The 26,208-nt window shown below is 47.9% G+C and overlaps 1 protein-coding gene across 1 annotated transcript in view; it reads right to left on the bottom strand.

The window, feature by feature from the left end:
• The window catches only part of SHROOM2 (shroom family member 2), a 164,962-nt gene that overhangs the window by 46,262 nt on the left and 92,492 nt on the right, over positions 1-26,208 (bottom strand). The window contains exons 3-5 of the mRNA XM_025371818.1: positions 12,085-12,216; positions 8,545-10,867; positions 6,951-7,051 (exon numbers count right to left, since the gene is read on the bottom strand). Coding sequence (XP_025227603.1) covers positions 6,951-7,051; positions 8,545-10,867; positions 12,085-12,216 — 2,556 coding nt within the window. The remainder of the gene's footprint in view (positions 1-6,950; positions 7,052-8,544; positions 10,868-12,084; positions 12,217-26,208) is intronic.

Raw genomic sequence — 26,208 nt, 5'->3', positions numbered from 1 at the left:
AACAGCCACATAAGACACTGAATCTCTGGGACTCTTAAGTCAAACTTTAAAAATGAACACATTGGCTGGGTGTGGTGCGGTGACTCACCCTTGTAATCCCAGCACTCTGAGAGGCCAAGGCAAGAGGATCACTTGAGGCCAGGAGTTTGAGGCCAGCCTGAGCAACACTGCGAGGCCTTGTCTACAAAAACTTTTTTTGCTTTTTAATGAGCTAGGTGTGCTGGCGCATGCCTGTGATCCCAGCTACTTGGGAGGATCGCTTGAGCGTGGAGGTCGAGGCTGCAGTGAGCCATGATTGTGCTACTGCACATCAGCCTGGGCGACAGAGCGAGACCCTGTCAATGAATCAATCGATTGATCAATCTGTACAGCCTTCTGGGTGGGTGTGTCACCTCGGCCCAACCTGGGTGGGGGACTGGACTAGGACACAGCCAAGAGGAATGGAGGCTAGAAGAAGCTAAAGGGGAGAATGGACATCTACATTTCCAGGTAGCTCTCTGGAGAAAGGTGAAAGCCCCAAAGGATCCCGTAACATGCGAACTCAGCCAAGGTCAGCCCAGAGGCTGAGAGCTTTGAAGAACGCAGCCAGCTGACAAGAAAGGAGGCCAGAGGAGAGGCAGAGCGGAGCGGGGCTGCCACGTCAGCACGTGCTACGGGAGTCTCTCCCCCAAGAGAGGCCGCCGGTGGCTCACCTGGCTAGCGGGAGCTCTTGGGTAGGCACCAGGGATGGGGCTGCTGGGAAACAAAGGGGCAGCTTTCCACAGGGCTGGATTCTTCTGGAAAGGCAAGTCTCAGGCCACAGCCTGGGAGTCACATGAGGGATCAAGGAGCCTGTGCAAGTACAGCTATGTATGTTGGCACCCAACCACGGGGCAGCAACTGTTGTATTTTTTGTAGAGATGGGGCATTGCTAGGTGGCCCCAGCTGGTCTCGAACTCCTGGACTCAAGTGATCCACCTGCCTCAGCCTCCCAAAGTGCTGGGATTAGAGACACATGCCACTGTGCCCTGCTCAATGACACAGATTCTGTTTGTAGAAGACTGCTTACCTGCCCCATCTAGAACTGAGATGCTTGAGTTAAATTTTCCTCTGCATTTCCCTCTGGCTTCCCTCAGCTCTGGCATCTCGGGACGTTGGTCACTTTCAGCCTCCTTTTGCACTCTTCTCCCTCCACACGAGGGCTTTGTGGATCTGCCTCCCTGCTCTCGCTTCTCCTCCTTAGCTGAAATCCTGTAACCGTAAACTATCACCTGAAAGCTACTCCTTCTAAATAATGTGGAATCACGAGACCAAACCAAAAAGTAAACAAACAGGTGGCCGCCTGTCTCGATTCTGGGTTTAAGTTCCCATGGGTATAAATGTAAGGGGAAATTGTAGTTGCAAAGTAAGGTATAAAAACAAGGCCAGGTGTGGTGGCTCACACCTGTAATCCCAGCACTTTGGGAGGCTGAGATGGGTGGATCGCTGGAGCTCAGGAGTTCAAGACCAGCTTGGGCAACATGGTGAGACCTCATCTTTACAAAAAAATACAAAAATTAGCTGGCATGGTGGTGTGCACCTGTAGTCCCAGCTACTCCAGAGGCTGAGGTGGGAGGATCACTTGAGCCCAGGAGGTGGAGGCTGCGGTGAGCAGAGGTTGCACCACTACACTCCAGCCTGGGCGACATGGCGAGACCCTGTCTCAAAAAACTACATTAAAAAAAAAAGACATAAAGACAAGCCCACTAGACCCATACTGCAGTCTCTCTCCTACAGCTACCGTTTATCCCTTCTGGGGTGAGGCTGTTACATCCTGCACAAGAAGAACCTTTCTGTTCAGCATGCAGTACTACACTGTACAAAGCTATGCAGAATGCTGGGCTCTGCCCCGACAAAATTCCAAGATCAAGTTTCACCTTTTTATCCTGACCCGATCCAGCACAGTCTTCATAATTACCTAGCACAGCAGCTCAGAATGGAAAGCTTCAATTGCCCTGAGCTAATTGAAGGCCAGGGAAAGCAAACGTCTGCCCTAAAGTGACAAATGAGGGGGAGAGCTTGGATGATAAATCTGTTACTTATTCTGAAATCTACATGAAGGAGCTTGTTTTGTAAATGAAAAATTGAAAATTGGTCTTCACACGCACCTCTGTACACCAAGTCACTTCTCAGGGAAAACATCCAGGAAGATGACCCTCAGGTTCATTTAGCTTGTTTACAAATACTATATGAAAGCAAATTGTTCCCTAAAGAGCTCTATTTCATATGCATTCAATGTTCAGCTGGTATTAGGATTTAGGATATACTCTCATTTTTCGCCTCCCCTCCCATCTGTCCCAACAAAATACAAGCCTGAGGTCAGTGCCAGCTCATCAGTGCTTGGCAGTGGCTCCTGCAGGCGGGGGCGGAAGTGGCTGCAAGAAGGCAGAGAAGGAAGACACTGCCAGCACCCACAGCTCCAGAGGCCGCCCCCAGATCTCATTTCAGTGCCAGTCTCTGGAGCCACCCAGAACACAGTCCTCACCCAAGGCCTCTCGAAATTGAGGAGCAACGAACAAACGTGGTACCTCTAAACTTTCCTACGAGGTCTAAAATCTCATACCAAAAACAGATCTGTGCTACCAAATTTATTTTGAGATGTTTATGTCTTCTTGATTCCAAATGCCATACTAGTGCAGAAGGATAAGTAGAGGCGATTTCACTTACTAGTGTGTAAACTAAAATTCTAAATAAAATTTTAGGACACAGAATGTACCAATATGGAAAGATTATTCACCACAATCAAGAAAGACTGACTCAAGGAAGGTCAGGCTGATATTTATCCATTCAGCCACCAATCCATCTGCTTATATATCCACCTACCCATCCTTCTATCTTCCCATTCACTCACCCATCCACCTTCCCATGCCTCCATCCATCCATGCACCCATGTATCCATCCATGCCCTTACCTTCCCATCCATTCACCTACCCTCCCATCCATCCACCCACTCACCCTCCCTTTCATCCATCTATCCATCCACCCACTTATTTTTCCATTCGTCCATCCATCCACTTACCCTCCCATCCATCCATCCATATACCTCTGCATCCATCCACATACCCATCTATCCATCCATCCATCCACTTACTCTTCCATTCATCCATCTATCCATCCATGTACCCCTACATCTCATCCATGTATCCATCCATGCATCCATCTATCCACTTACCCTTCCATCCATCCAACTATTCATCCACCCACCCTCCCCATCCTCCAACTATCTACCTGAGGACTGGTCCATCCGTCTACTCATCCACTCATCTGTCCATCCACCACTCCTTCCATTCATCCAACCATTTATTGAGCACGTAATCTGCGCAGGATATATGTCAGGTACAGGGTACCGAGAAATGAAAAAGAAAAATCCAGTCTTCTGGGAGGCAACAGTCCAGCCCAGCAGACAGCAAGGAATAGTGAAAGTGTGCAAATACATTCGTGAAGTGAGTTTAAGAGTCACTGTCCCCCTGCCAAACCATCCCAGTCTGAAGAGGTTAGCACATTCACGGGGCAGTAGATGTCCACTTTCAAAGTAAACTCTTAAAAGATGGAATGATTGAACCAGAAGGTGTGTACGACTGTCAACCTTCAGTTGCATGGTGTCAAGGAACCCTCCAGACAGGTTCCTCAAAAAGCCCTCCAGTCAGGTTTTGCCAAATGCCCCTCTTCTGTGCCACCCACAAGGTGACAGCTCCCTCTTCCCTTCATCTTAAAGGCTTTCACATCTGTCATGAACATAAAGCCTGATCAGCTCAAGGGTAGGATGACACCTCCTGAGAGAGCTGACAGAAGTGGTTACTATAAAGGTAGAATGGAGAAGCAGGGACATTTCTCCCAGTGTTAGGGACTGAACTGTGCCCCACAAAATCCATGTGCTGAAGCCCTAACCCTTAGTATCTCAGAATGTGACTGCATTGGAAGACAGGACCTTAGAAGAAGTAATTAAGGCAAAATTAGGTAATTGGGTTCCACTGGGGAGGGCTCTGATCCAATAGGACTGGGGTCCTTATAAGAAGAAATGATACAAAAATGCACAGAGGGACGACCCTGTGAGGACACAGGGAGAAGACAGCATCTACAAGCCTAGGAGAGAGGCCCCAGGAGGAATCAGCCCTGTCACACTTTGATCTGGAACTTCCAGCCTCTAGGATTGTGGGAGAATCCACTTCTGTTGTTTGAGCCCCCCAGTCTTGGGGAGTTTGTTATGGCCACACTAGGAAACAGACCAGTATTCAAGGGGCCCCAAGTCAGCAGGAGAGAGCATTTCCCCAAAGCAGGCTCCTGCTGGCTATGATGCCTGACCTTGCAGGTCTGGGGTGAAGCCTCTGATGGCAGTGAGGGTGGCGGGCGGTGGGCAGTTCAGGACAGAAGAGCTGGAGGGAAGCAAACGTGCTGAGTCTGCTCCCTCAGGTTCAGTTCTATTTTAGCTCAAACACCACCTGTTTCTCCCATAATCCAGCCAGAAGTCACTTTGCTCTCTCTCCTCTGAGCTTCTGAAGCATCACATAACTTAAAAAAAAAGTATCATCACTTCAATTTGCCCTACTTGTCTTTATATTAACATAGGATCTTGAACTTCACAAAAAATGTTATCTCTATTTGGTTCACCTGAGCAACAACAACAACAAAAATTCTGATCTCAACATTCTTTTGTTATCCAAACAGAATACAACAATACATACTTTTTGTTATGCATCGGTTATCACAGCAGCACTTCATATGATTAACACAGACGTGTCTACGTTATTTTAAACTTATGCAAAACACTGGGTACCTTCAAACCTTTGTATTCTAGATTTTCTTTTTGGTGGGCAAAGGACAATCCCTTGCCTGAACTTTGACTTCTATTATTTTCCATTTAAATTTTTCAAGTGTATTCTTTCTTGCTGGTCCTTCAGAAATTAAAGAGTCTCTGAAAAAAGTTGAAAACAACTTTTCAACCCACATATTCCCAAATTTCATCACGCCTCACCACTCAAAAAAAAAAAAAACAAAAAAAACGCACCCAACAATTCTGAAAATTGCTGGGTTAGTAGCTCAAAAGCAGAGAGTTTCTGGAACTAATTTCTTTGGAGTGGCTATGCAGTCTGCTGGAAGACACGGCCTTGATGAATGAGGCATGGGGCCCCTGCTTCCTCTCGACCCTTTCAGTATCGACAGTGCCATTCACTCACTCTCACACAGCCTGCACGTGACAGCTGTTCAGGGCGACCCCCTCCATGCACAGCAGAGCTATACATTCTCACCAGCACGGGTGCCCTCTGCACAGATGATACGCTTGTGGCATCAGGCACAGCGCAGGGGCAAAGCAAGGCCCGCATGTGCAGAGCCCATCGAGCACTGCCAGCGATATACCGCACGGCCGGCCTCAACGGCCTGGGAGCTGGCTTGGAAAACAGACTGCAGCTGGTGCTCGGCACGTGACCCACTTGGAATCCACAGTCATAAAGCTCTAATTGTGCTTCTCAGACACAGCTAAATTCTGTAGGTGGATTATTCGTCGGCCTTTCTGACCCACGCATTCTTGGTTTCAGCCTCAGAGTCTGTTAAGTAACTGCAGAGACTTCCTCCACAAGCAGACACACAATATCAATCCTGTCGCTGCAGAGTCACATAAATATTTGATCCCCTTGTAGAAGGCTAACAGCTCTGTTTAAGGCCAAATGAAATAAAACCCCATTACATGAGGCTCTTGAAAGCAAACTTTTAAATTGGTAATTTCTGCAACAGAACCTTGAGTTTTGAGGTCGGTGTTTAATGTGAATGTCACAGCAATCACACAAGATTCTCAAGGCGACAGAACAATCCACACCCAGGAACCCTGTCGTGCATTTACTCCCATCCCTCCAACTGCCTTTTAAAAACAAGATTGCACCACATCTTCTGCAGAGACGCACTCTCCTCCTGCCCTCCTCATGTGATGAAGGGGAAGATTATACTTTTTTTTTTTTTTTTTTTTTTGAGACAGGGTCTCGCTCTGTTGCCCAGGCTGGAGTGCAGTGGTGCAATCCCCATTCACTGCAATGTCCACTTCCTGGGTTCAAGCGATTCTTGTGCTTGAATGAGTAGCTCAGCCTCCAGAGTAGCTGGGACTACAGGAACCTGCCACCACACCCGGCTAATTTTTTCGTTTTTTTCTATTTTTAGTGAGACGGGATCTCACCATGTTGCCCAGGCTGGTCTTGAACTCCTGGGCTCAAGCAATTCACCTGCCTCAGCCTCCCAAAGTGCTGGGAATACAGGTGTGAACCACTACGCCTGGCCCAGATTATACTATGTATTTAATCTAACCCTGTCCTCGCCACAACTAAGCGGCCTAGTGCACATTCTGGAATTACGGCACAAAACGCTCTAATCTCCTGCTGCTGCCACAGTTTCTGCAGATGCTTGCAGCCTCTCTTTGGGAGTCAACTAACTCGATTTCTATTTTAAAGCTCAAAATTAACTCATTAACTAGGTCCAATTTAGGAAAGCCTGCCCGTTCCTTTCCTACTAATAATCCTTAGAGGCAACTCCGATTTCCAGGCCGCAGCTAGGCACACAGCTGTGTGCTAGATAGCTAAAGCTGCCCTTCCATAAGGCGCTCTGTGCAAAGACGTGCAGCTCCAGTATGTTAAACTGGACTTCTCATTATGTCTCCATAAGCAGTCTTACCGTGTGGAAAACACAGTAGCCATTTTAAGAACCAAAAAAATGTCACCGCCGTGTAAGAAGGCCTCCCTGCCCTGGGATGTGTCTCTGGGCAGGGCCGCAGGGTGCACAGGCTCTGCCCAGACCTCCAGTGCATCAGGGATGCTGGAAATTATGCTGGATTTCAGCCGCTTTGGGTTTGGCAAAAGCCAGACGTCTAGCCATGTTAACCAAGCACCCACCCATACAGAAGCCCACCCCCAGACACCTCTTCAGTAACTCTGAATCCAAATTTCACCCACCTCAGCGTGGACTGTCCCTCCTTGGCCCGGACTGCGAAGGGAAGCTCTTCTCTGTGCTCGCCAGGGTCCCCTGCCTGCCTTCGCAGTTCGACAGAAGCTTCCTGCAAAGAGCAACACAGTAAGACACCAAGTCCTCAAGCTGCCTTCCTCAGGACATCTGTGATTATGAAAGCCCTCATTTGTGGGTTTGCCTTGCCAGGGCAGCTCTACAAAGCATTTCATTGAGACGACTGAACTAAGACCCCGCGTCCACTTCTGTTCTGGGCAGGAAACAACTCCTACGTGAAGCCTGTAAAACCGTGTGGCACAATTGGCCAAAAGAAATAAAATAAAATACAGCTGGTCACAAATTACAGCGGTGAAGCCTCAAGCTCTAGTACTCGCCAGAGCCCGGGATTCTTTGCTCCTGACAGAGCAAGCATGGAATTCTCAGAGGTCATGCTGAACAGCCACAAGCCAGGGTATCCAACGGTGGAAAAAAACACTCACAGCATCTGTATGGATTTTCAGGGCTGGGACACCACAGAGCAAACCAGCAGTCTTCTTTCCATGCACATATTAGGTATCTTGTATTAAATATACTAGTGGTTCTTTTTTTGTTTTTTTGAGACAGGGTCTTGCTCTTTTGCCCAAGCTGGAGTATAGTGGTGAGAACACAGTTCACTGCAACCTGAACCTCCTGGGCACCGCCACACCTGGCTAAGTGTTTTTTCTTTTTTTGTAGAGATAAGGTCTTGTTTTGTTGCCCAGACTGGTCTGGAACTCCTGGCCTCAAGTGATCATCCTTCCTCAGTCTTCCAAAGTGCTAGAATTGCAAATGCACCACCACACCCACCCTGGATTCTTTTAAAAAGAAACTGCATCTATCACTGCAGAACTTTTTTTTTCTTTGAGATGTCTAAGTGCAGATGTAATAGGGGGAAAAAGCTTTCAAAGAGGGCAGGGGCGACAGAGAAAGAGGCTGTCAACTTTGAAGCAGGGCTAAGAAATATGCAGTTTTCTAGAAAACTGGACATTAACTCTCACCATCAAAACTCTCACCTTAAAAAAGTGCAAACACTTAATGTGTTTTAAATACATTTTGCCCCAGAGCAATCCTTGAAAATACTTGCAAATAAAAAACAGAATACTAAAAAAACCCAAACACTATAAATATTAAATGTCATCCATCAGTGTTTGAAAAGTGGCTATTGTATGTCATGTTAAGCTTTTACATAAACCACACATTTCCATGTCAGAGGTGTTAGTTATCATTTCCCATAGTTTCTCCCTCCAAGTTCTTTGCTGAGTATGAAGGCAGGAGCAAGCTACTTAAGGGGAAACACAGTTAAAGCCAGAGATTATGGCAACGAGAACGGGAATGAAAAAAATGTGGGTTTTCGGGAATATGGCACTTTAAATTGCCTAGAATGTGTCGATTTTGTCCCCAAATACCTCTGACACAGAGGACACTAGGAGATCTGGAAAAGGTAAATGCTCACACAGCTGGAGATGAGTAGTCCTGGCGTCAGCCACTGCATTCTGGGTGTGCCCTGTCCTCAGGTTAAGATGATGGTCAGCAGGGGCCATGCCCCTGCTGTGGCTCCATGCTTACCTGCTTGTAGTGGTCTGTGGATGGCGAAGACCGGGACCTCCCATGAACGTGCTGCGGCCTCTCGTGCGGGTCCAGGCCCACATCCAGGATGTCATCCGCTGAGTGGCAGCGCCCGGAGCTCCTGGCCTCCAGAGGCTTCCTCTGTTCCTTCCAGGAGGCCTGATACTCTGCAAAGGTGCCGAGCCTCTGCGGCGGGTCTGACGTCCCTGTCTTCTCCGCTGTGCTGTGAGCGTTGAGGCTGTCCCCAAGGGAGGTGGTGCGCGACCAGGGCTCCGTGCCCTCACACGTGCGGCCCACTGTCCACGGCCTCTCTGGCTTGTCTCTCAGGATTCCATGAAGCACTTGCCTCTGGGCAGGCCTCTGGGGAACAGGTTTGCTCGTTTCCTCAAAAAACTTCCACCTGTCAGCAAATGTGCCCACAGTATCCTCAGATGTCCTGGGGTGCTGGTGAGGACTGTAGCCCCTCGTGAGGCCCACCTCATTCATCTTCTCGGGTTCCGAGTAGGACTTCAGTTTCTGCTCAGCTGTGAACCGTCTCCGGCCTCCGATGCGGGGCGGGTGGGGCCCGCCACCTGTAGATGAGGGTGGCTGGGCCAGGCCTGCCTCCCAGAAGTGGCGGACAGTGTCTGGATCACCCATCCGGTGTTCCAGTGACTCCGGGTATAGATCTGCTGGGTTGGGGTCCAAGTCGCGGCGCTTGAAGGACGTGGCCCTCAGGACTCGGGCTTGGGCCTCCTTCAGGTGGTCTTTATAGGTGCCAGCGAAGGGTCCTTCCTGGGCGCCACCTCCCAACTTGACCCTCCAGCGGCCGGTGGCATCCTCCGCCTCGCCTGCTGCAGTCAGAGCCACTGTGCTCCGGCTCTTCTGCAGCTTGGCTCGACGCATCTGGATCTCATTGCGCAGGGTGGTCGCAAAGCGGTCGCTTCTCCGGGTGGGCTTGCCCACATGGGCGTCGAACGGTGGCGGTCTGGTGGCGCTGTCTTCTGGGCTGCTCTCAGGCCGGTGTTTCCCCTCCTGGGTCAGGGAGTGCAACAGGGGCGTCTCCTGCGGGCAGATCCTGCTGCTCTCCCCATCTGCCCACGTGATGCTGGCTTTTTCTACATGGCTGGCCCTGGGAGGCTCCTGGGCTCCCGCAGAGCAGCCCTCGGCCCCTGTGTCCAGCGGGTAACACCGTCCTGTCTCGCAGGCATCTGGAGGACCCTCAGGCTGAGGTAGGTGACGGTGTGGGCTCTGGCCCACCGTGGGTGGGGGAAGACTCTTGAGGGCTCCAGGGGCCGTGTCAGAAGGCCAGCATCCTGCCCAGAGCTGTGCCACTTGTGGGCCTCCCTGCACACAGGGCCGGGGGCCCTGCCAGCCGCTCCCCAGCTTCTGGTCACAGCTGCTGAGCCCCCTCACCTGAGGAAGGCTGTGGTTCTGGGAGCTGGCAGCCGCTGGCTCCTGCCCAAGGCTGTCAGCACAGAGTGGGCTGTGGTCACTGTACAGGGGAGGGTGGCGGCCGCTACGAGGAGACTGAGGGAGGCACACATCTGAGCTGGACAGAGAGGCCTGCAGCCTACTGGAAGCTCCATCCTTGGAGGGTGGCCAGCTGCCATCTGCACGGGCCTCCTGCGGGCAGCCCGGGCCTCCCAATCCCTTCCCGAGGCTCCCTGGGTGTGCTGACCTCCAAGGCCGATCAGTGGGCTCTGGTCTCCAGTCACCACGGGGCTGAGCCTGGGCCGGGGCTGTAAAGTGCTGTGCCACGGCCACCTCTGAGAACACAGGGCCCTGGGCCTTCTCGTGGCTCTTGGTGGCAGCAAAGCTGTCACTGCGGAGAGGGGGAGGGGGAGGGGGTGGGGATGCTGGTGCTTTCTTCTTATCAGGAACATACCAGACTGGCCCAAAATTGGACCTCCCAGGGACAGCCAGCTTGGGCTCGGCATTGTACTCTGGCCTGGGGCCTTTGTCGCTGTCACTGGGTACCCTGGGCGGGAAACACCTTAGCTTCTCCTCCAAGCCCTGAGGGTCACCTGCGGCCTGGGCCTGCCGGCCACCCTGCCTGGGAGCCTCCCAGAGGCCTACACTGTAGAGGATGTTCTCTGCGGAGGACGTGTCGGCTTTGGACAAGGTGTGGTCAGGAGTGCTAGAGCTGGTGGAGAAGGAGCCGTAGGCTGAGTCACGCTTGCTGTGGCTGCCCAGGTGGTCGATGCTGCTGTTGGACTTGGCCACCGAGAGGCGACTGGAGGGGTGGTCCAGGCTGCCAACACTCCCCAGGGAGCTGAAGTGGTCTAAGGTGCGCTGTAGGTTCGTCTGCTCCCAGGAACTGGACAGGTCGTGGGAGGAAGAACTGCAAGAATGAGAAGAAGGACAAGGCAGGGTGTGCTTTAGCATCAGCAATGGCAAAGGGCAAGGCGGTGGACACAGCTGGCCCTCCGTGGAAATACCAAAACGCCAAACAGCAACTTCCCAGGGTGAAGTTGCTGAGGCTGAGGTTGCAGCTCAGTACATCTGGATTTTAGCAGAGACAGGGAGAAACTGAGCACAGGCTGAAAAGACTGTGTCCTCCCCGTGACATGCCTTTTTACCAAACGGATGCCTTTTGATGGGGTCTTGCTGTGTTGTCCCGGGTGGTCTTGAACTCAAGCAATCTTCCCACCTTAGCTTCCCAAAGTGTTGGGATTACCAGCATGAACCATTGCACCCAGCCAAGACCAGTATTTATTAATAGCCAAAAACTGGGTGGTTACATTAGCTCCAGACATACGCACATACCTGAACACACACGCATACACACCAGACATGCTCACTCATACACACTCACGTATACATATACACGTGCACACACATGCACATACAAGCAAACAGATGCACATGCACACATACAGGCACACATGAACACATACAGATGGACACATGAACACTCATACACATACAAGGACACACAAACATGTAGAAATACACATGCACACTCACACCCCACACACACACTCACACCCATAAACACACACAGATACACACACACACACACACACTCACATAAGCAGGGAGACATCCACACACGCACACCAAAACCAGACTATCTGCTGTTACCGCCATCCTCTTAACAGGAGACTAGTGAGGATACTGCCACTAACGCCAAAAGGGTTGAGGAGAGGCTACCAAAGCTTAACAGAACCTCTTGGGAGCTTTTACAAGATACACCTGCCACCCCATATAGATCTCCTGCCTTCCAGTCCGTGTGTAAAACCCTGGAAAGGAGAGGGGTGCCGTCAACGCCATCCCACCGGCTCAGAACCCTACCGCCTGGCATCCCACCTGGTGAATCCCAAAAGAGCTTGGCCGAAACCCAAGTCCTATGCTCCCCTTCTTGCTCACGCCTTGTCTTGCCATTTCATTTTGTGTCACATGCTTGCCGGTTCAGTCAAAAATTCAGAGCACTCCAACTGTGATTATGTGTCAGTGGCCCAGTCTCATCAGAAACATCAAAATAATTCTGCAGTCAGGAGTGTGCTCCCTGTAGAAGGCTGAACAAACCTGGCGTCCTGGACGGGAATGGGTGCCTACCTCGCATGGTGTCGGCCAGACCAGGAAGGACAGCCGCTGGCGGAGGGGAACGGGGAGGCCGCTAGCTCAGGGTGGCTGTCAGAGAACTTGGTGGCATGCCAGGAGTGAGGCCTCCAGCCCAGCTCGCTCCTCCTAGAAAAGAACGCAGGGGAGGCGGGGGTCAGGGACTGCACACAGCGCTCACCCTCGTGCCAAACAGTGCAGGGGGCTCAGGGACCGCACACAGGGCACACGCTCATGCCACACAGTGCAGGGGGCTTGAGGACTGCACACAGCGCACGTGTGCTTGTGCCAAACAGTGCAGGGGGCTCAGGACCGCACACAGCACGTGCGCTTGTGCCAAACGAACAGTGCAGGGGGTTGAGGACCGCACACAGCGCATGCGCTCTCGTGCCAAACAGTGCAAGGGGCTCGAGGACCGCACACAGCGCACGTGTACTCATGCCAAACAGTGCAGGGGGCTCGGGGACTGCACGCAGCGTGTGTGTGCTCGAGTCAAACAGTGCAGGGGGTTCAGGGAATATGCACAGCGCGCACGCTTGTGCCAAACAGTGCAGAGACTGACACTGGTCACAGCAACTCAGGCAGGCGCATGGCACCATGTTCAGGGGTTGCACACTTAATCCAAACCCACACCTTCTTTTTAGATTTTTGCTCACTACCCATTTGCCCTAACCAGAGTGGGAATCACAGGCTCCAGATGTGCAGCAGCCCTTATCTTTATTTTTGAGATGGAGTCTCACTTTGTCGCGCAGGCTGGAGTGCAATGGATCACTGCAACCTGGGCCTCCCAGGTTCAAGTGTTTCTCCTGCCTTAGCCTCCCAAGTAGCTGGGATTACAGGCACTCACCACCACGCCCAGCTAATTTCTGTATTTTTAGTAGAGACCAGGTTTCACCATGTTGGCCAGGCTGGTCTTGAACTCCTGACCTCAAGTGATCCACTCACCTTGGCCTCCCAAGGTACTGGGATTACAGGTGTGGGCCACTGTAGACCCGGCCGGCCCTTATCTCTAAAATGTGTTCCTCCATAAATATGGTTAACTTGCCAATTTAAAATCTTAGAAATGTAAAAATAAAGAACATTTATTCTAAATAAACGAGTACACAAATTTTGCCCTCTGCCCGCCCCAACATGAACACACAGAGAACCTCCTATCTTTCGCTGGAGAAAAGGTAAATGAGTCCCCTAGGCAGTCGGGTCACACAGAGTTCAGACAGCTTATCTGTGTCTGTTTACCTAGGTAACAAAGTAAAGACAGCCACCTTCTGGTTGACTAAGACTAGTAGCTGCATCTTACCCTGAGTCTCTTAGTCAACCAAAGATCCCCCCAGGGAGTCATGACAACCCGCACCAAAAGGCTAGAGTCCCTTCAGCCAGGGCTCCTGAACACAGAGGGGCTTTCCTGGGCTCCCCCGCCACAGTCCCCACCATCCCATGTGTGTCTTCTTAGTGTCTTGGCCACATCTGCCCAGATGTGATGAGGTGTGTCTGGTTAGAAATCCCGATGGATGTCGGTAATGCAATAGGGCCTCCAGGGGAACACTGCCGGGCGGGAGATCCTTCCGCACTCACTTCTCCAGCCTCATGGTAGGAAGCCAGCTTTACTTTTCTCTAATTTGGGACAGAACTGACAGCTGATAGCCCAATCAAGAATGGAGAACAAGCTCAAGTGGGCCTCTTTAAATACTTTGTGGAGATCAGACGTTTTTCCCAGCAGGCAAAAACATTAAAGAATATTATGCAATAAAGAACATCTTACAAAATAAAACTGAAAAGCATTTATAACACAAACCTTTCGATGACTCAGATCATTTTAACGAGGAAAAGTATATGGGTGGCAAAATGTGGAACATGCTGACTTTATGATAGTTTCCCAGGAACCAAAGAGAAAGTATAAAAGACAAATTCAGCACCCCATGGAAGGAAAGCAATTGTAAAACCCAGACTGTACCTCATGGAATTTCTCAAAATCCTCGTAAGGAAGGTTCTGGCCATGTGAATTTCATTTTCAGCTGGCTTTCTCTGTGCTATGACATCCACAACTTCTTTCATCTTCCTTTATAGTTAATTAATGAAGAAAATAAACTAGACTGACTGAAACTGGAGGAAAGGGGAGAAAAAGAGAAGGCTAGGAAAAGAAAACGTCTGACACTCAAGATGACACTAGTTCAACCCTGCTATGGGAATAACTGGGCTACTAGCTGGTTTAGAGGGTCAGCAGTTCTCCATGGGTACAATAAAACTTCTCCCAGATAAACTATCATTAGAAAGCACATATAAGAATATTAGCAGCAGATTTTGTTCTCACAAAGTATGCATGCAAACAACTGGGTGCTGTGGCTCACACCTGTAATCCCAGGACTTTGAGAGGCTGCTGTGGGAGGACTGCTTTCGGGCAGGAGTTTGAGATCAGCCTGGGCAGCATAGCAAGACCCCATCTCTGCACAAAAATAAAAAATCAGCCAGGCGTGGTGGCACATGCCTGTGGTTGCAGCTACCACGGAGCCCAGGAGGTTGAGGCTGTAGTGAGCCATGTTTGCACTACTGCATTCCAGCCTAGGTGACAGAGTAAGACCCTGTCTCTTAAAAATATATATATGTGTAGGCCAGGCATGGTGGCTCACGCCTGTAATCCCAGCACTTTGGGAGGCTGAGGCAGGTGGATCACGAGGTCGGAGATCGAGACCATCCTGGCTAACACAGTGAAATCCCATCTCTAATAAAAATACAAAAAATTAGCCGGGTGTGGTGGCGGGCACCTATAGTCCCAGCTACTTGGGAGGCTGAGGCAGGAGAATGGCATGAACTCGGGAGGCAGAGGTTGCAGTGAGCCAAGATCATGCCACTGCACTCCAGCCTGGGCAACAGAGTGAGACTCTGTCTTAAAAAATAATAATAAAGTAAAAAAAAAAAAAAATACACACACACACACACACACACACACACACACACGTGATAGATTATGAGGAATCCAGTGACCTTGTGATGCCATGGCATGAGGAAGCCCAAGTGAGCCACGCGGAAAGGCCGTGTGGAAAGCAACACCAGGCAGCCCCAGCTGTCGCCCAACCTCCTGGCCTACGCACCAGACACAGGAGAGAAGGAAGTCATTTGCACATATGGCCCCTGCAGAGGCGACATGGAAAAAGACTGAGGAACCCAGCTGGCAGCCAGAACCAAGGCCCAAGCCAACCCCGCGGAAGGCCCCTGTCATGGGGTAAGGGAGAGAGTGAGTCCCAGCTGTGCCCTGCCTCTATTCCTAGCTTTGGCCCTGGACAGACGCACATCAATCCCGGGTGTAGCCACTGACGAGTCATGAGGGAAGAGGGAAGTCACTTATCGTTATTCACAAGTGGTTAATTTATTCAAAGTGACAAAATCCAAAGTTCAGCTCCTTGGTCATTCTGGCCACATTGCGAGTGCTCAATGACCACATGTGGGTAGTGGCTACTGCATGGGCAGCACAGATACGGAACATCTGCAGCCCTGCAGCTGGAGCACTGCCTTAGAGATATAGTAACCCCATCTCATCTGCATGGCGGGGACGCTGCTACCCGCCTGCGACTGTCTGCTGCCTGTGACCCTAGCACAGTGACTGTTTACACCGCCTCCCTCCCCAACACTTTCATAATGTGCAGATAACTACCTTTTGGAGATTTTCTAGAGCATATTTTTAAACCTTGAAATAGCCAGCCCTAACACATAGCATGCTTCTGAGTACCTCCGTATAGGTCAATTGCTTTGTGCTCAATTTTATGACTAGAAATTCTATTTTACACCACTAATTTTGGGGCAACTTTTCATGCAGCAAAGAAGATCAAAATGGAGAGTAATCATCTTAAATCTGCTTTTAAAAATATAATAATTTTTATTTTTAATTTTTTGTAGAGATGGGGTCTTGCTATGTTGCCCAGGCTGGTCTCAAACTCCTGGCCTCAAGCAACTCTCCTGCCTCAGCCTCCGAAAGCACTGAGATTACAGGCATGCGCCACTATGCTCAGCCTTAAATCTGCTTCTGAAAATATCCAGGAGGTATCTTCCTCCCCATGTACACAAAGCTTCAGTTTGTAGAACTGTTTCAAAGAAAATGAATCATCCCCATGCACCGATTCCTTAAATCCAAGTATGAAGAGAAATTAACCCTTTAGCTTGGTCAGTTACATTCAGGAGACAGCAGCTTGGTGGTAACATTAACCTAAACCAGCAGTTAGCCAAAAAACCCAAAACACATCTCAACCTTCCACTGGCCTCAGGCTAAAATAAAAATTAATTTAGTGTTGCAAATGAATAAGGCAGTGACCACAAAAGCCTTCTAGCAGCTGAGAAGGCTGAACAATCCCGTTCCTGGACCAAAATGTCATTCTGTTGAAATCTGAATGTTATGTTTTAAAACAAAATTGTAATAATAATATCATTCCAGATTTACTCTTTTACCTTAGAAGTTTATTCTGTAATGATGATATTCAGCTTGTATCTAATACAGACTTTAACAGCTGGACATTTAGTCAAAACGTATACTGTTCCATGGGTGGAAGAATGCACAAACAAAATGTGGTCTATCCATACAACGGAATATTACTTGGCAATAAAAAGGAAATTTTGACATATGCTACAACATGGGGAACCTTGGGGACGGTATGCTACGTGACAGTAGCCAGTTACAAAAGGACAAATACTGTATGATTCAACTTATATGAGGTACCTGATTTGTCAAAATTATGAATGCAGAAAGTAGAATGGTGGTTGCCAGGGGTGGGGGAGGGGAGACTGAGAAGTTGCTGTTTAATGCATATAGAGCCTGTTTTGCAAGATGAAACGAGTTTCTGGAGATTGGTTGCATGACGTGAATACACTTAACACTACTGAACACCACAATGGTTAGGATGGTAAATTTTGTGTGCATTTCACCATAATTATCAACAACAACAAAAACCCCAAGTGTATATTGTGCATCTCCCATAGCTATGGGACATCCCTGTGGATGTGTCCATCGGCGGGGACAAAAAGACACAGGGTTGAGGTCAAAATGCAGGCCAGGGAAAGAGGAAGATAGGAGAGTCCGAACAGGGGCATCACAGCCAGGGAGGCTGATGGCATGGAAGAGGGCTTCCCATGGACGGCAATGCATGTGCAGAAGGCAGCTTGGGTGGGAGTTGTCGGAGGCAGGCAGGGAACCTGGCATGGAAGTGAGACTTCCATGCCTTCATAAAATGCATCTTACCTGGTTTATACCTTTCAAACTGTCTGAAGAGAAAAAGCAATGCTGTATGAGGCAGTGAAAAAATGAAAACAAACCCAGAAGCTCCTTTTTAAAAAGATAATATACGATACATGTGTTCTCATATGTGACACAGTCAGCAGTTCTTATACGAATTGTGGCTTTTTTTATTTTGTTTTTTGTTCGTTTGTTTTGTTTTGACAGGCTCTCCCTCTGCCACCCGGGCTGGAGTACAGTGACGCAATCATGGCTTACTGCAGTCTCGACCTCCTGGGCTCAAGTGATCCTCCCACCTCAGCCTCTTGAGCAGCTGGGACCACAGACACACACCACCACGCCCAGCTAACTTTTTGTATAATGAGAGATGGGGTCTCGTTATGTTGCCCAGGCTGGCCTCACACTCCTGAGCTCAAGAAATCTGCCTGCCTCAGCGTTTCAACGTGCTGAGATTACAGGCATGAGCCCCTGTACCTGGCCTAGGGATTTTTTTTTAAATAAGCAAATGAAGACACACAGTGAAAAGAGTTACACTCTTTCTGCTTTAACTGAAGATATCTTGGTTACTGTGGACAGTGAAAATTTACTAAAATATATATGCTTTTTTCCCCAAGTCCTCTGAATTTCCTGATGCATAATGAAAGTATTTGGGGATCAAGCCAGGGTCAGACTGGTTTCTGTTTGTTGGCACCTCTGAAACGGCTGGATTGGTGTTGATAAGGAGATGGTGGGGGGGACCTTCAGCCCCTACATGCTGGTCGCTCAACCACAGACCCGTGGAGTTGGGGATAGAGAGCTCTGGCGCCACCTAGAGCCCGCCTACACTCACGGCCCCTCTGGCTGAGTTTCAAGGGCTCCCAGGACTTGAGTAGATGGAAGGCTGTGGTGTTTCCTCCTGCACAAGCCACACACTCTTTAAACGTTTTAAATCACCTTGTCCCTAGAACTGTGGGTCTCATGTGCAGGACCAGGACACACATGTTTCTGTGCATTCCCTTTCATCCTGCAGACTTGAAGAGTGCCTTTCTTTCCCCAGTCTGCCTGGTTCTGTGATCATTCTCCCAAGCCATTATCATTTAAAATTTTATTTATTTAATTTAAAAATTTTTTAAAGAGATGAGGTCTCATCATGTCACCCAGGCTGGTCTTGAACTCCTGTGCTCAAGCAATCCTCCCACCTCGGACTCCCAAAGTGCTGGGATTACAGGCATGAGCCACCACACCTGGCCCAGGCCATTATCATTCTTCCAAAACATAATCTTCAGTCAATGCATACTCATACTATTCCTTTCATATAACAAAACACCATGGTATTGACAATACCAAGTTTTCTGGTACTCCAGATGGAACTATTCATTCTAATGGTGGGTTGCCCTGAAATCCCTTCCCACAGATTGTATACCAAACTTAATTGAAACTTACTTCAATTTTTTAGAGTAATTTTATATGCTAGGTAGTGTTTTGGGTGGTGTTTTCTTTTCTTTTTTTTTTTTTAAGGACAGGGTTTAGATCACAAATATAAAAAAATGCTAGGATGTCATTGAACATTAAGAACAACAGCTGTATGCTTGAGCCCAGGAGTTCAAGGCTGCAGTGAGCTATTATTGCACCACTGTTCCTTCTGCCTGGGTGACAGAGCAAGACTCCATCTCTAAAAAAAAGAAAGAACAACAGATTAGATATCAAATATCCTGTTTTATTTTTAAAAGGAATTATTACAAGAACTGTTTCAAGGAAATCTTTATTATTCACAAAGAGCAGAATTCCTTCCTTTCCCTCACATGAAAGAAAGAAAGAAAGAAAGAAAGAAAGAAAGAAAGAAAGAAAGAAAGAAAGAAAGAAAGAAAGAAAGAAAGAAAGAAAGAAAGAATCACGAGTGTTGGGTTATTTTCCTAACCTTTTAGAAGAAAGCAAAGAAGCACCACCTCCCAAGACAAATAGTTTGTGTTTCGTGCCCCCAGCTAACTAAGCGCACAGTAAGAGCACTGGCTGGAGGCCAAGGCAGGGTCTGGGAAGGGAGGCGCCTTGGCCTGCTGGGAGCCTACGGTCTGAAATATAGGCCCACCTGGTCTCCCTGCCTGCAAATTGCGATGGGGGAACGGGGGTGGTGGTGGTGGTATTGCATAGGTGGGGGGCTTCTGTCCTACACTGGGAGCTGACAAAGGTTTTGTGGGAAAACAGATAAATAATGGTTTCTAAGGGCTTCTTGGAGATAAGGAAGAGCAGGGTTTGAAAGAAGAGTCCGTAGTTGGAAAGGCCTTGCAGATACCGGGCCAGGAAGGGAAGCCCTGGAAACACTCTGGGGGCCTCGGGGACTGTGACAAGCTTCCTGATGTCAGACCCCAGGGTCTGGGGAGAGGGGAATTTACCTGGCAGTTGCCCACACTCTGCTAATCCTTTAAACAAAAACCACCTCTCTGCAAACATCAAATGAAACCCAGTTCTGACTCTGCTTCCTTCCTTTTCCTGCCAATCCTCTGGAAGGCTTCTTCCTCTCCCAGTCTCCCTGCATGCAACACAGCTCTGGCCAGGTCTTGCCCTCACTCTAGAACCATCAGCTGCTCCCAGTTTCCACAGAAGGAAGTCCATGCTCCTAGGTTCTCTGTGGTCTAGTCCAGGGGTTCTCAGAGCATGCTCCCTGGGCTGGCAGCGTCTATAGTATCTGGGGTCTTGGCAAATAAAGCAAATTCTCAGTTCCCCAAGACCTAGGAAGTCTGGGCTGCAGTGGGCCAGGAGTGTCTGCACCACCTGAGCAGCTCTGTGTGAGCCGCTGTGTGCTGGCCCCATTCTGCGTTTCCACCTCCTTCTCCCAAGCCTCCCTCTCTACTGTTCTCACTAGAACTTCCAGCTATGGCTTCCAGCTTTGGAGCACCTGGCAGACATTTATATCTGCCTCTCAAAACTGCCTCAGCTGCAAAGGATGGCTCCACTGGCCTGTCCTCAGCAAAGACTTTCCTGGATCGACTTTCACCCTTCCTTCCTCTCTGAGTCTGCACTTGTGAGAGCCGTTCAGCCCACTCAGCTGCAAGCTCCTGGAAAGCGGGACCTAAAGGAATGATTTCAACCACGTGGTGGGAGTGCTTCTCACATACATCACATGAATGTATACAAATACACCAGAGCATTCTAGAAATGGTTAACTCTGCATGTATTTTCTGTAAGAAAAGTCACCTCCCAAAGGCACTGTGGGAAGATTTATATGCAGTGTCTTTTCCCGGGCAGTGGTGCCGGCAATGCCTGCGTGAATGGTGACATCATGCCTGATAAAGTCTATGGTCCTAGGAGATAAGAGGCAAGTAGTTCCTGCTTTTAAACATGAAGAGAACTGAGGCAAGATAAAAATTCCCAAATGACCTAAGTAGCTGAAACTGAGACATCAGAGCTGCATTGTAAGCAAACGTCAGGGCCCAGCAGCAGCATTCATGTGGGGTGAGAGCCCCAGAATTGCTCTCCACCCAGCCAGCCTGCCTGCCTCATCCCTAGCAAGAGCGTGCCCCACCTCCGGCCTCAACCTCTGGTGTTCAACCTGAGTCCTATGGCAGAAAAGACTGCGGAGGAATGCCACAGAAGCCACAGGCAGAACCGAGCAGCACAGAACAGAGGAGTGGAGCAGACCCGAATGACTTGTTTTTCCCATTAACCTTTGTAATCTTCATTTCTACAAACCCATTACTGTTGGAAAGACAGGGGGAAAAAAAAAAAAAAAGACGATCTCTGTCCCAGTATCCAAACCACTTGTGTTTAACCATATATGCCCCAAGTGTCAAATCATCATTTCATTCAGCTTGATGTTTTAAAAAGGACACCCACACAATTTCCTGGCCATGTTTCAACAGAGTGAATCTGTTGGCAAAGAAACTCAGCATATTCAAGTGTGCAGTCATTAATATGACTCATTTTATACAGCCTTAAGGATGAACACCACGGATATAAGAATAAAGACACAAAATGTTTAACCTGTTGAGTCAACATATCAGTATACACATGGCAAAAGCCTTACCAAAAAAAAAAAAAAAAGCAACAAGAGATTGCAAGACTGCTGTCCTCTAAATGCTATCCAATGTATAAAGCGTTCTAGCCACGTAAATAGATGCAAAGGAAAGAGATTTCAAGAAATAATCTCCCCTAGCCCTTTCTGGAATTCTGCCCACTAGAAGATCTCAGCAAACAATATCCCCACCTTGCCCTTTCTGGAGTTCTGCTCATTACATAAAGCCCATAATAATTTACTGTATTTTTACTCAATTCATCCTCAAATGCCCTTCCCAGAGCCCATGGTTACCCACGGTACTAGAAGAGTTAAGAAGATATTCTTCACAGAAAAACAAAAACCAAAGTATAGAGAAGACAGATGAAGTTTAGGGAAAGTAACCAATGAAAGAGACTTGAGTCGCAGTGCAGCAAAGAAACGTTGAGCCTGGACCATGAAAAGAGATGAAACTCAGTGGCAAAATCGGAGAGGCAGGGAGAGGAAGGTCCACGAATTCCTCCGAATAAAAAGTTACAGGCACTACCACCATAGGTGAACTGAATGTGGCAGTAGTGAAATGCTATTACAACTAAATAACATTTCTCCAAAGGAAGCGCGTGCTTTTATTCCAAACCTTTTACAGATCCTACACACATTCAGAGAACTATTAAATACCACTGCATGTGTGGTCACTATGGTAAGCCAGACGTCCACTCGCATGTGATTGACATGTGCCGAGTGGCTGAAAAAAATCTTCCCTTATTTGATCACTTATCATCTCACCAAGAGGGTGGGAGGCATCCTTTTCTTTGCAAGGGCATTGAGCCAGAGAACTTTCCTCTGTGTCTTTACATCTAATAAACCACGTCATAGTTGGCAAATCAAAGTAGTGAAATCATAGAAGAAAGATCTGATTCCTTCCTCTTTTTTGTCATTTACTACAGCTGCAGACCAATGACCTTGCTTTGCCTATTATTAAAGGCAAGCACACCCACAACCAGCAGAGTAAATGGTACAACCACCCTCCGTGGTGCAAAGAACTGTTGCCACCTGCCCTGTCCATGACACTGGCTACCTTACTAAAACATGGTCTGGACACCGGAACTACTTGAGTTATTTAATCAGCCCATTTCACAACCCCACCAATGCTGTCATGACTACCATTCAGCAAATCCTTCTGAGCCCTCTCCTTAAACACGCCACTACATTCCATTCAAAACGCCTTTGGACTCTAACTGCCACAAACAGGCTTTCTTTAGCAATAAAACCAAGTTATCAGGCAACTATTCTAAATGGTTTTTATGAGGGTTTGGTTCTAAAAGATAGCCAAGACGTAGGAATGCATCTTGCAGTTGGGGACAGGAGGGATATGAATGTGTCTGTCTGGGTGGGAGGGAGACATGGGATGAAGTTGTTTTCATTATGGAGCATTTTCTTTGTGTGAACAAATTAGCAAGTGACGTTAAAACAAACAAACAACAACAACAAAAAAAAAAACCCAGGCTTTTAACAACAACAACAACAACAACAAAAAAAAAAAAAAAAAAAACACGCTTTTCCAAAATCTCCTTAAGCTGATAAGCAACTTCAGCAAAGTCTCAGGATACAAAATCAATGTGCAAAAATCACAAGCATTCTTATACACCAATAACAGACAAACAGAGAGCCAAATCATGAGTGAACTCCCATTCACAATTGCTTCAAAGAGAATAAAATACCTAGGAATCCAACTTACAAGGGATGTGAAGGACCTCTTCAAGGAGAACTACCAGCAACTGCTCAAGGAAATAAGAGAGGACACAAACAAATGGAAGAACATTCTATGCTCATGGATAGGAAGAATCAATATTGTGAAAATGGCCATACTGCCCAAGGTAATTTATAGATTCAATGTCATCCCCATTAAGCTATCAATGACTTTCTTCACAGAATTGGAAAAAACTACTTTAAAGCTCATATGGAACCAAAAAAGAGCCTGCATTGCCAAGACAATCCTAAGCCAAAAGAACAAAGCTGGAGGCATCATGCTACCTGACTTCAAACTATACTACAAGGCTACAGTAACCAAAACAGCATGGTACTGGTACCAAAACAGAGATATAGACCAATGGAACAGAACAGAGCCCTCAGAAATAATACCATACATCTACAACCATCTGATCCTTGACAAACCTGACAAAAACAAGAAATGGGGAAAGGATTCCCTATTTAATAAATGGTGCTGGGAAAACTGGCTAGCCATAAGTAGAAAGCAGAAACATTGAGAGACTTAAACGTTAGACCTAAAACCATAAAAACCCTAGAAGAAAACCTAGGCAATACCATTCAGGACATAGGCATGGGCAAGGACTTCATGTCTAAAACACCAAAAGCAATGGCAACAAAAGCCAAAATTGACAAATGGGATCTCATTAAACTAAAGAGCTTCTGCACAGCAAAAGAAACTACATCAGAGTGAACAGGCAACCTACAGAATAGGAGAACATTTTTGCAATCTACTCATCTGACAAAGGGCTAATATCCAGAACCTATAAAGAACTCAAACAAATTTACAAGAAAAAAACAAACAACCCCACCAAAACGTGGGCAAAGGAAATGAACAGACACTTCTCAAAAGAAGACATTTATGCAGCCAACAGACACATGAAAAAATGCTCATCATCACTCGCCATCAAAGAAATGCAAATCAAAACCACCATGAGATACCATCTCACACCAGTTAGAATGGCAATCATTAAAAAGTCAGGAAACAACAGGTGCTGGAGAGGTTGTGGAGAAATAGGAACACTTTTATACTGTTGGTGGGACTGTAAACTAGTTCAACCATTGTGGAAGACAGTGTGGCGATTCCTCAAGGATCTAGAACTGGAAATACCATTTGACCCAGCAATCCCATTACTGGGGATATACCCAAAGGATTATAAGTCATGCTGCTATAAAGACACATGCACATGTATGTTTATTGTGGCATTATTCACGATAGCAAAGACTTGGAACCAACCCAAATGTCCATCCATGACAGACTGGATTAAGAAAATGTGGCACATATACACCATGGAATACTATGCGGCCATAAAAAAGGAAGAGTTTATGTCCTTTGTAGGGACATGGATGCAGCTGGAAACCATCATTCTCAGCAAACTATCACAAGAACAGAAAACCAAACACCACATGTTCTCACTCATAGGTGGGAATTGAACAATGAGAACACTTGGACACAGGAAGGGGAACATCACACACCGGGGCCTGTTGTGGGGTGAGGGGACGGGGGAGGGACAGCATTAGGAGATATACCGAATGTAAATGGCAAGTTAATGGCTGCAGCACACCAACATGGCACATGTATACATATGTAACAAACCTGCATGTTGGGCACATGTACCCTAGAACTTAAAGTATAAAAAACAAACAAACAAACAAAAGGCTATTGTTACAGATAAAGTATGCCCCTCACTTTGTAGAAAGGGCCAAGGCTGTGTCAGGTACTTCATTTCTTCCCCCAGACTCTCCCACCTTGGAAACAAGGGGTATGAGTGGTAACCGGGCTTGAGGCGACAGTTCTAAGAAGAGGCAACATTTACTCCACCTTTATGACCTGCCGGGCAACCATCGCTCATGGCTCTGCCAATATCACCTCTCCTTGCCCCTTGGCAACACACTGAAAGCGGTGTTTGTCTCCATCTGGACAAAGCGGCCAGTGCAGAGCAGAACATGCCACAGCGTGCCAGTGCTGCCACAGCCAAGGATGGGATGGACAGAGAGGGGACCCGCTCAGTGTGCTCAGTGTGGGACGGACAGAGCCTCTGGGGGCATCTCAACCTGCAAAGGCTTCATCTACCTGTCCTTTAGGGGTGACTGCAAGGGCAAGTGGCACACTGGACAGAAGCTACATGTGGGCCTCCTGCCCTGCCAAGCCCACTAAGAGGTCAGCATGCGAGCCCAGGGGCCCTTGGTGTCTGCTGGGCTGCTGCCTCTCGCAGGACACTACCTCCCAGACGACAGACACGAAGACCTGTTCCCAGATCCCTGCGCCCTCAAGTCTCAAGGGAGGACATTCCCAGGGTCTGCTCTCAAAATTTCACCAGAACACTCTTCCTTCCAAGCCAATAGCAAACCGGGAATTCAACCAGTGTACATCAACCTTTTCTCCTAAAGCTCAGGGCTTTCAATTTGGTGGATCTCATTAGAGCTGCTCCATTTTTAAAAATAAAAGCCTACGCCATTTGCAGAACCCATAAAAAAAAAAAAAAAAAAAAAAAAGTCATTTAAACTTCATTGCTAATGCTGATGCTAACTTCTCAATTCCTCGAACCTCAAAATAACCTTAACCTGTACAGTGTGGATCCCACTGCACAGCACATACAGGTCCTCCAGAGACCCCAAATAAACACAAAAGTAAGCTAAACATTCTCTGTAAGTCTTACTATATTAACAACCATCACTATTTGCAAACATTGATTCATCTGATTAAATTACCTAAACCACACACTAAGGCAAAACCCCAATAGAAGTAACTTTCCCCAAAATAAAACAATTTGATCTATGTGGTTTTTTTTCTCCTGATTTTACTTAATAAAAACAATAAGCTGGCCAGGTGCGGTGGCTGACGCCTGTAATCCCAGCACTTTGGCAGGCCAAGTGGGGCAGATCCCTTGAGGCCAGGAGTTCAAGACCAGCCTGGCCAACATGGCGAAACCCCATCCCTACTAAAAATACAAAAATTAGCCAGGAGTGGTGGCACATGCCTGTAGTACCAGCTACTGGGGAGGCTGAAGCACGAGGATCATTTGAACCCGGGAGGCAAAGGTTGCAGTGAGTCGAGATCGTGCCACTGCACTCCAGCCTGGGCAAAAGAATGAGACTCTGTCACAAAACGATAGAAAAAATAAAATTAAATTAAAAAAACAAAAACAGTAAGCTGGGCATGGTGACATGC

The sequence above is a fragment of the Theropithecus gelada genome, chromosome X (assembly GCF_003255815.1).
Source record: "Theropithecus gelada isolate Dixy chromosome X, Tgel_1.0, whole genome shotgun sequence".
Lineage (NCBI taxonomy): Eukaryota > Metazoa > Chordata > Mammalia > Primates > Cercopithecidae > Theropithecus > Theropithecus gelada.
This window is presented reverse-complemented; position numbering and strand designations above follow the sequence as displayed.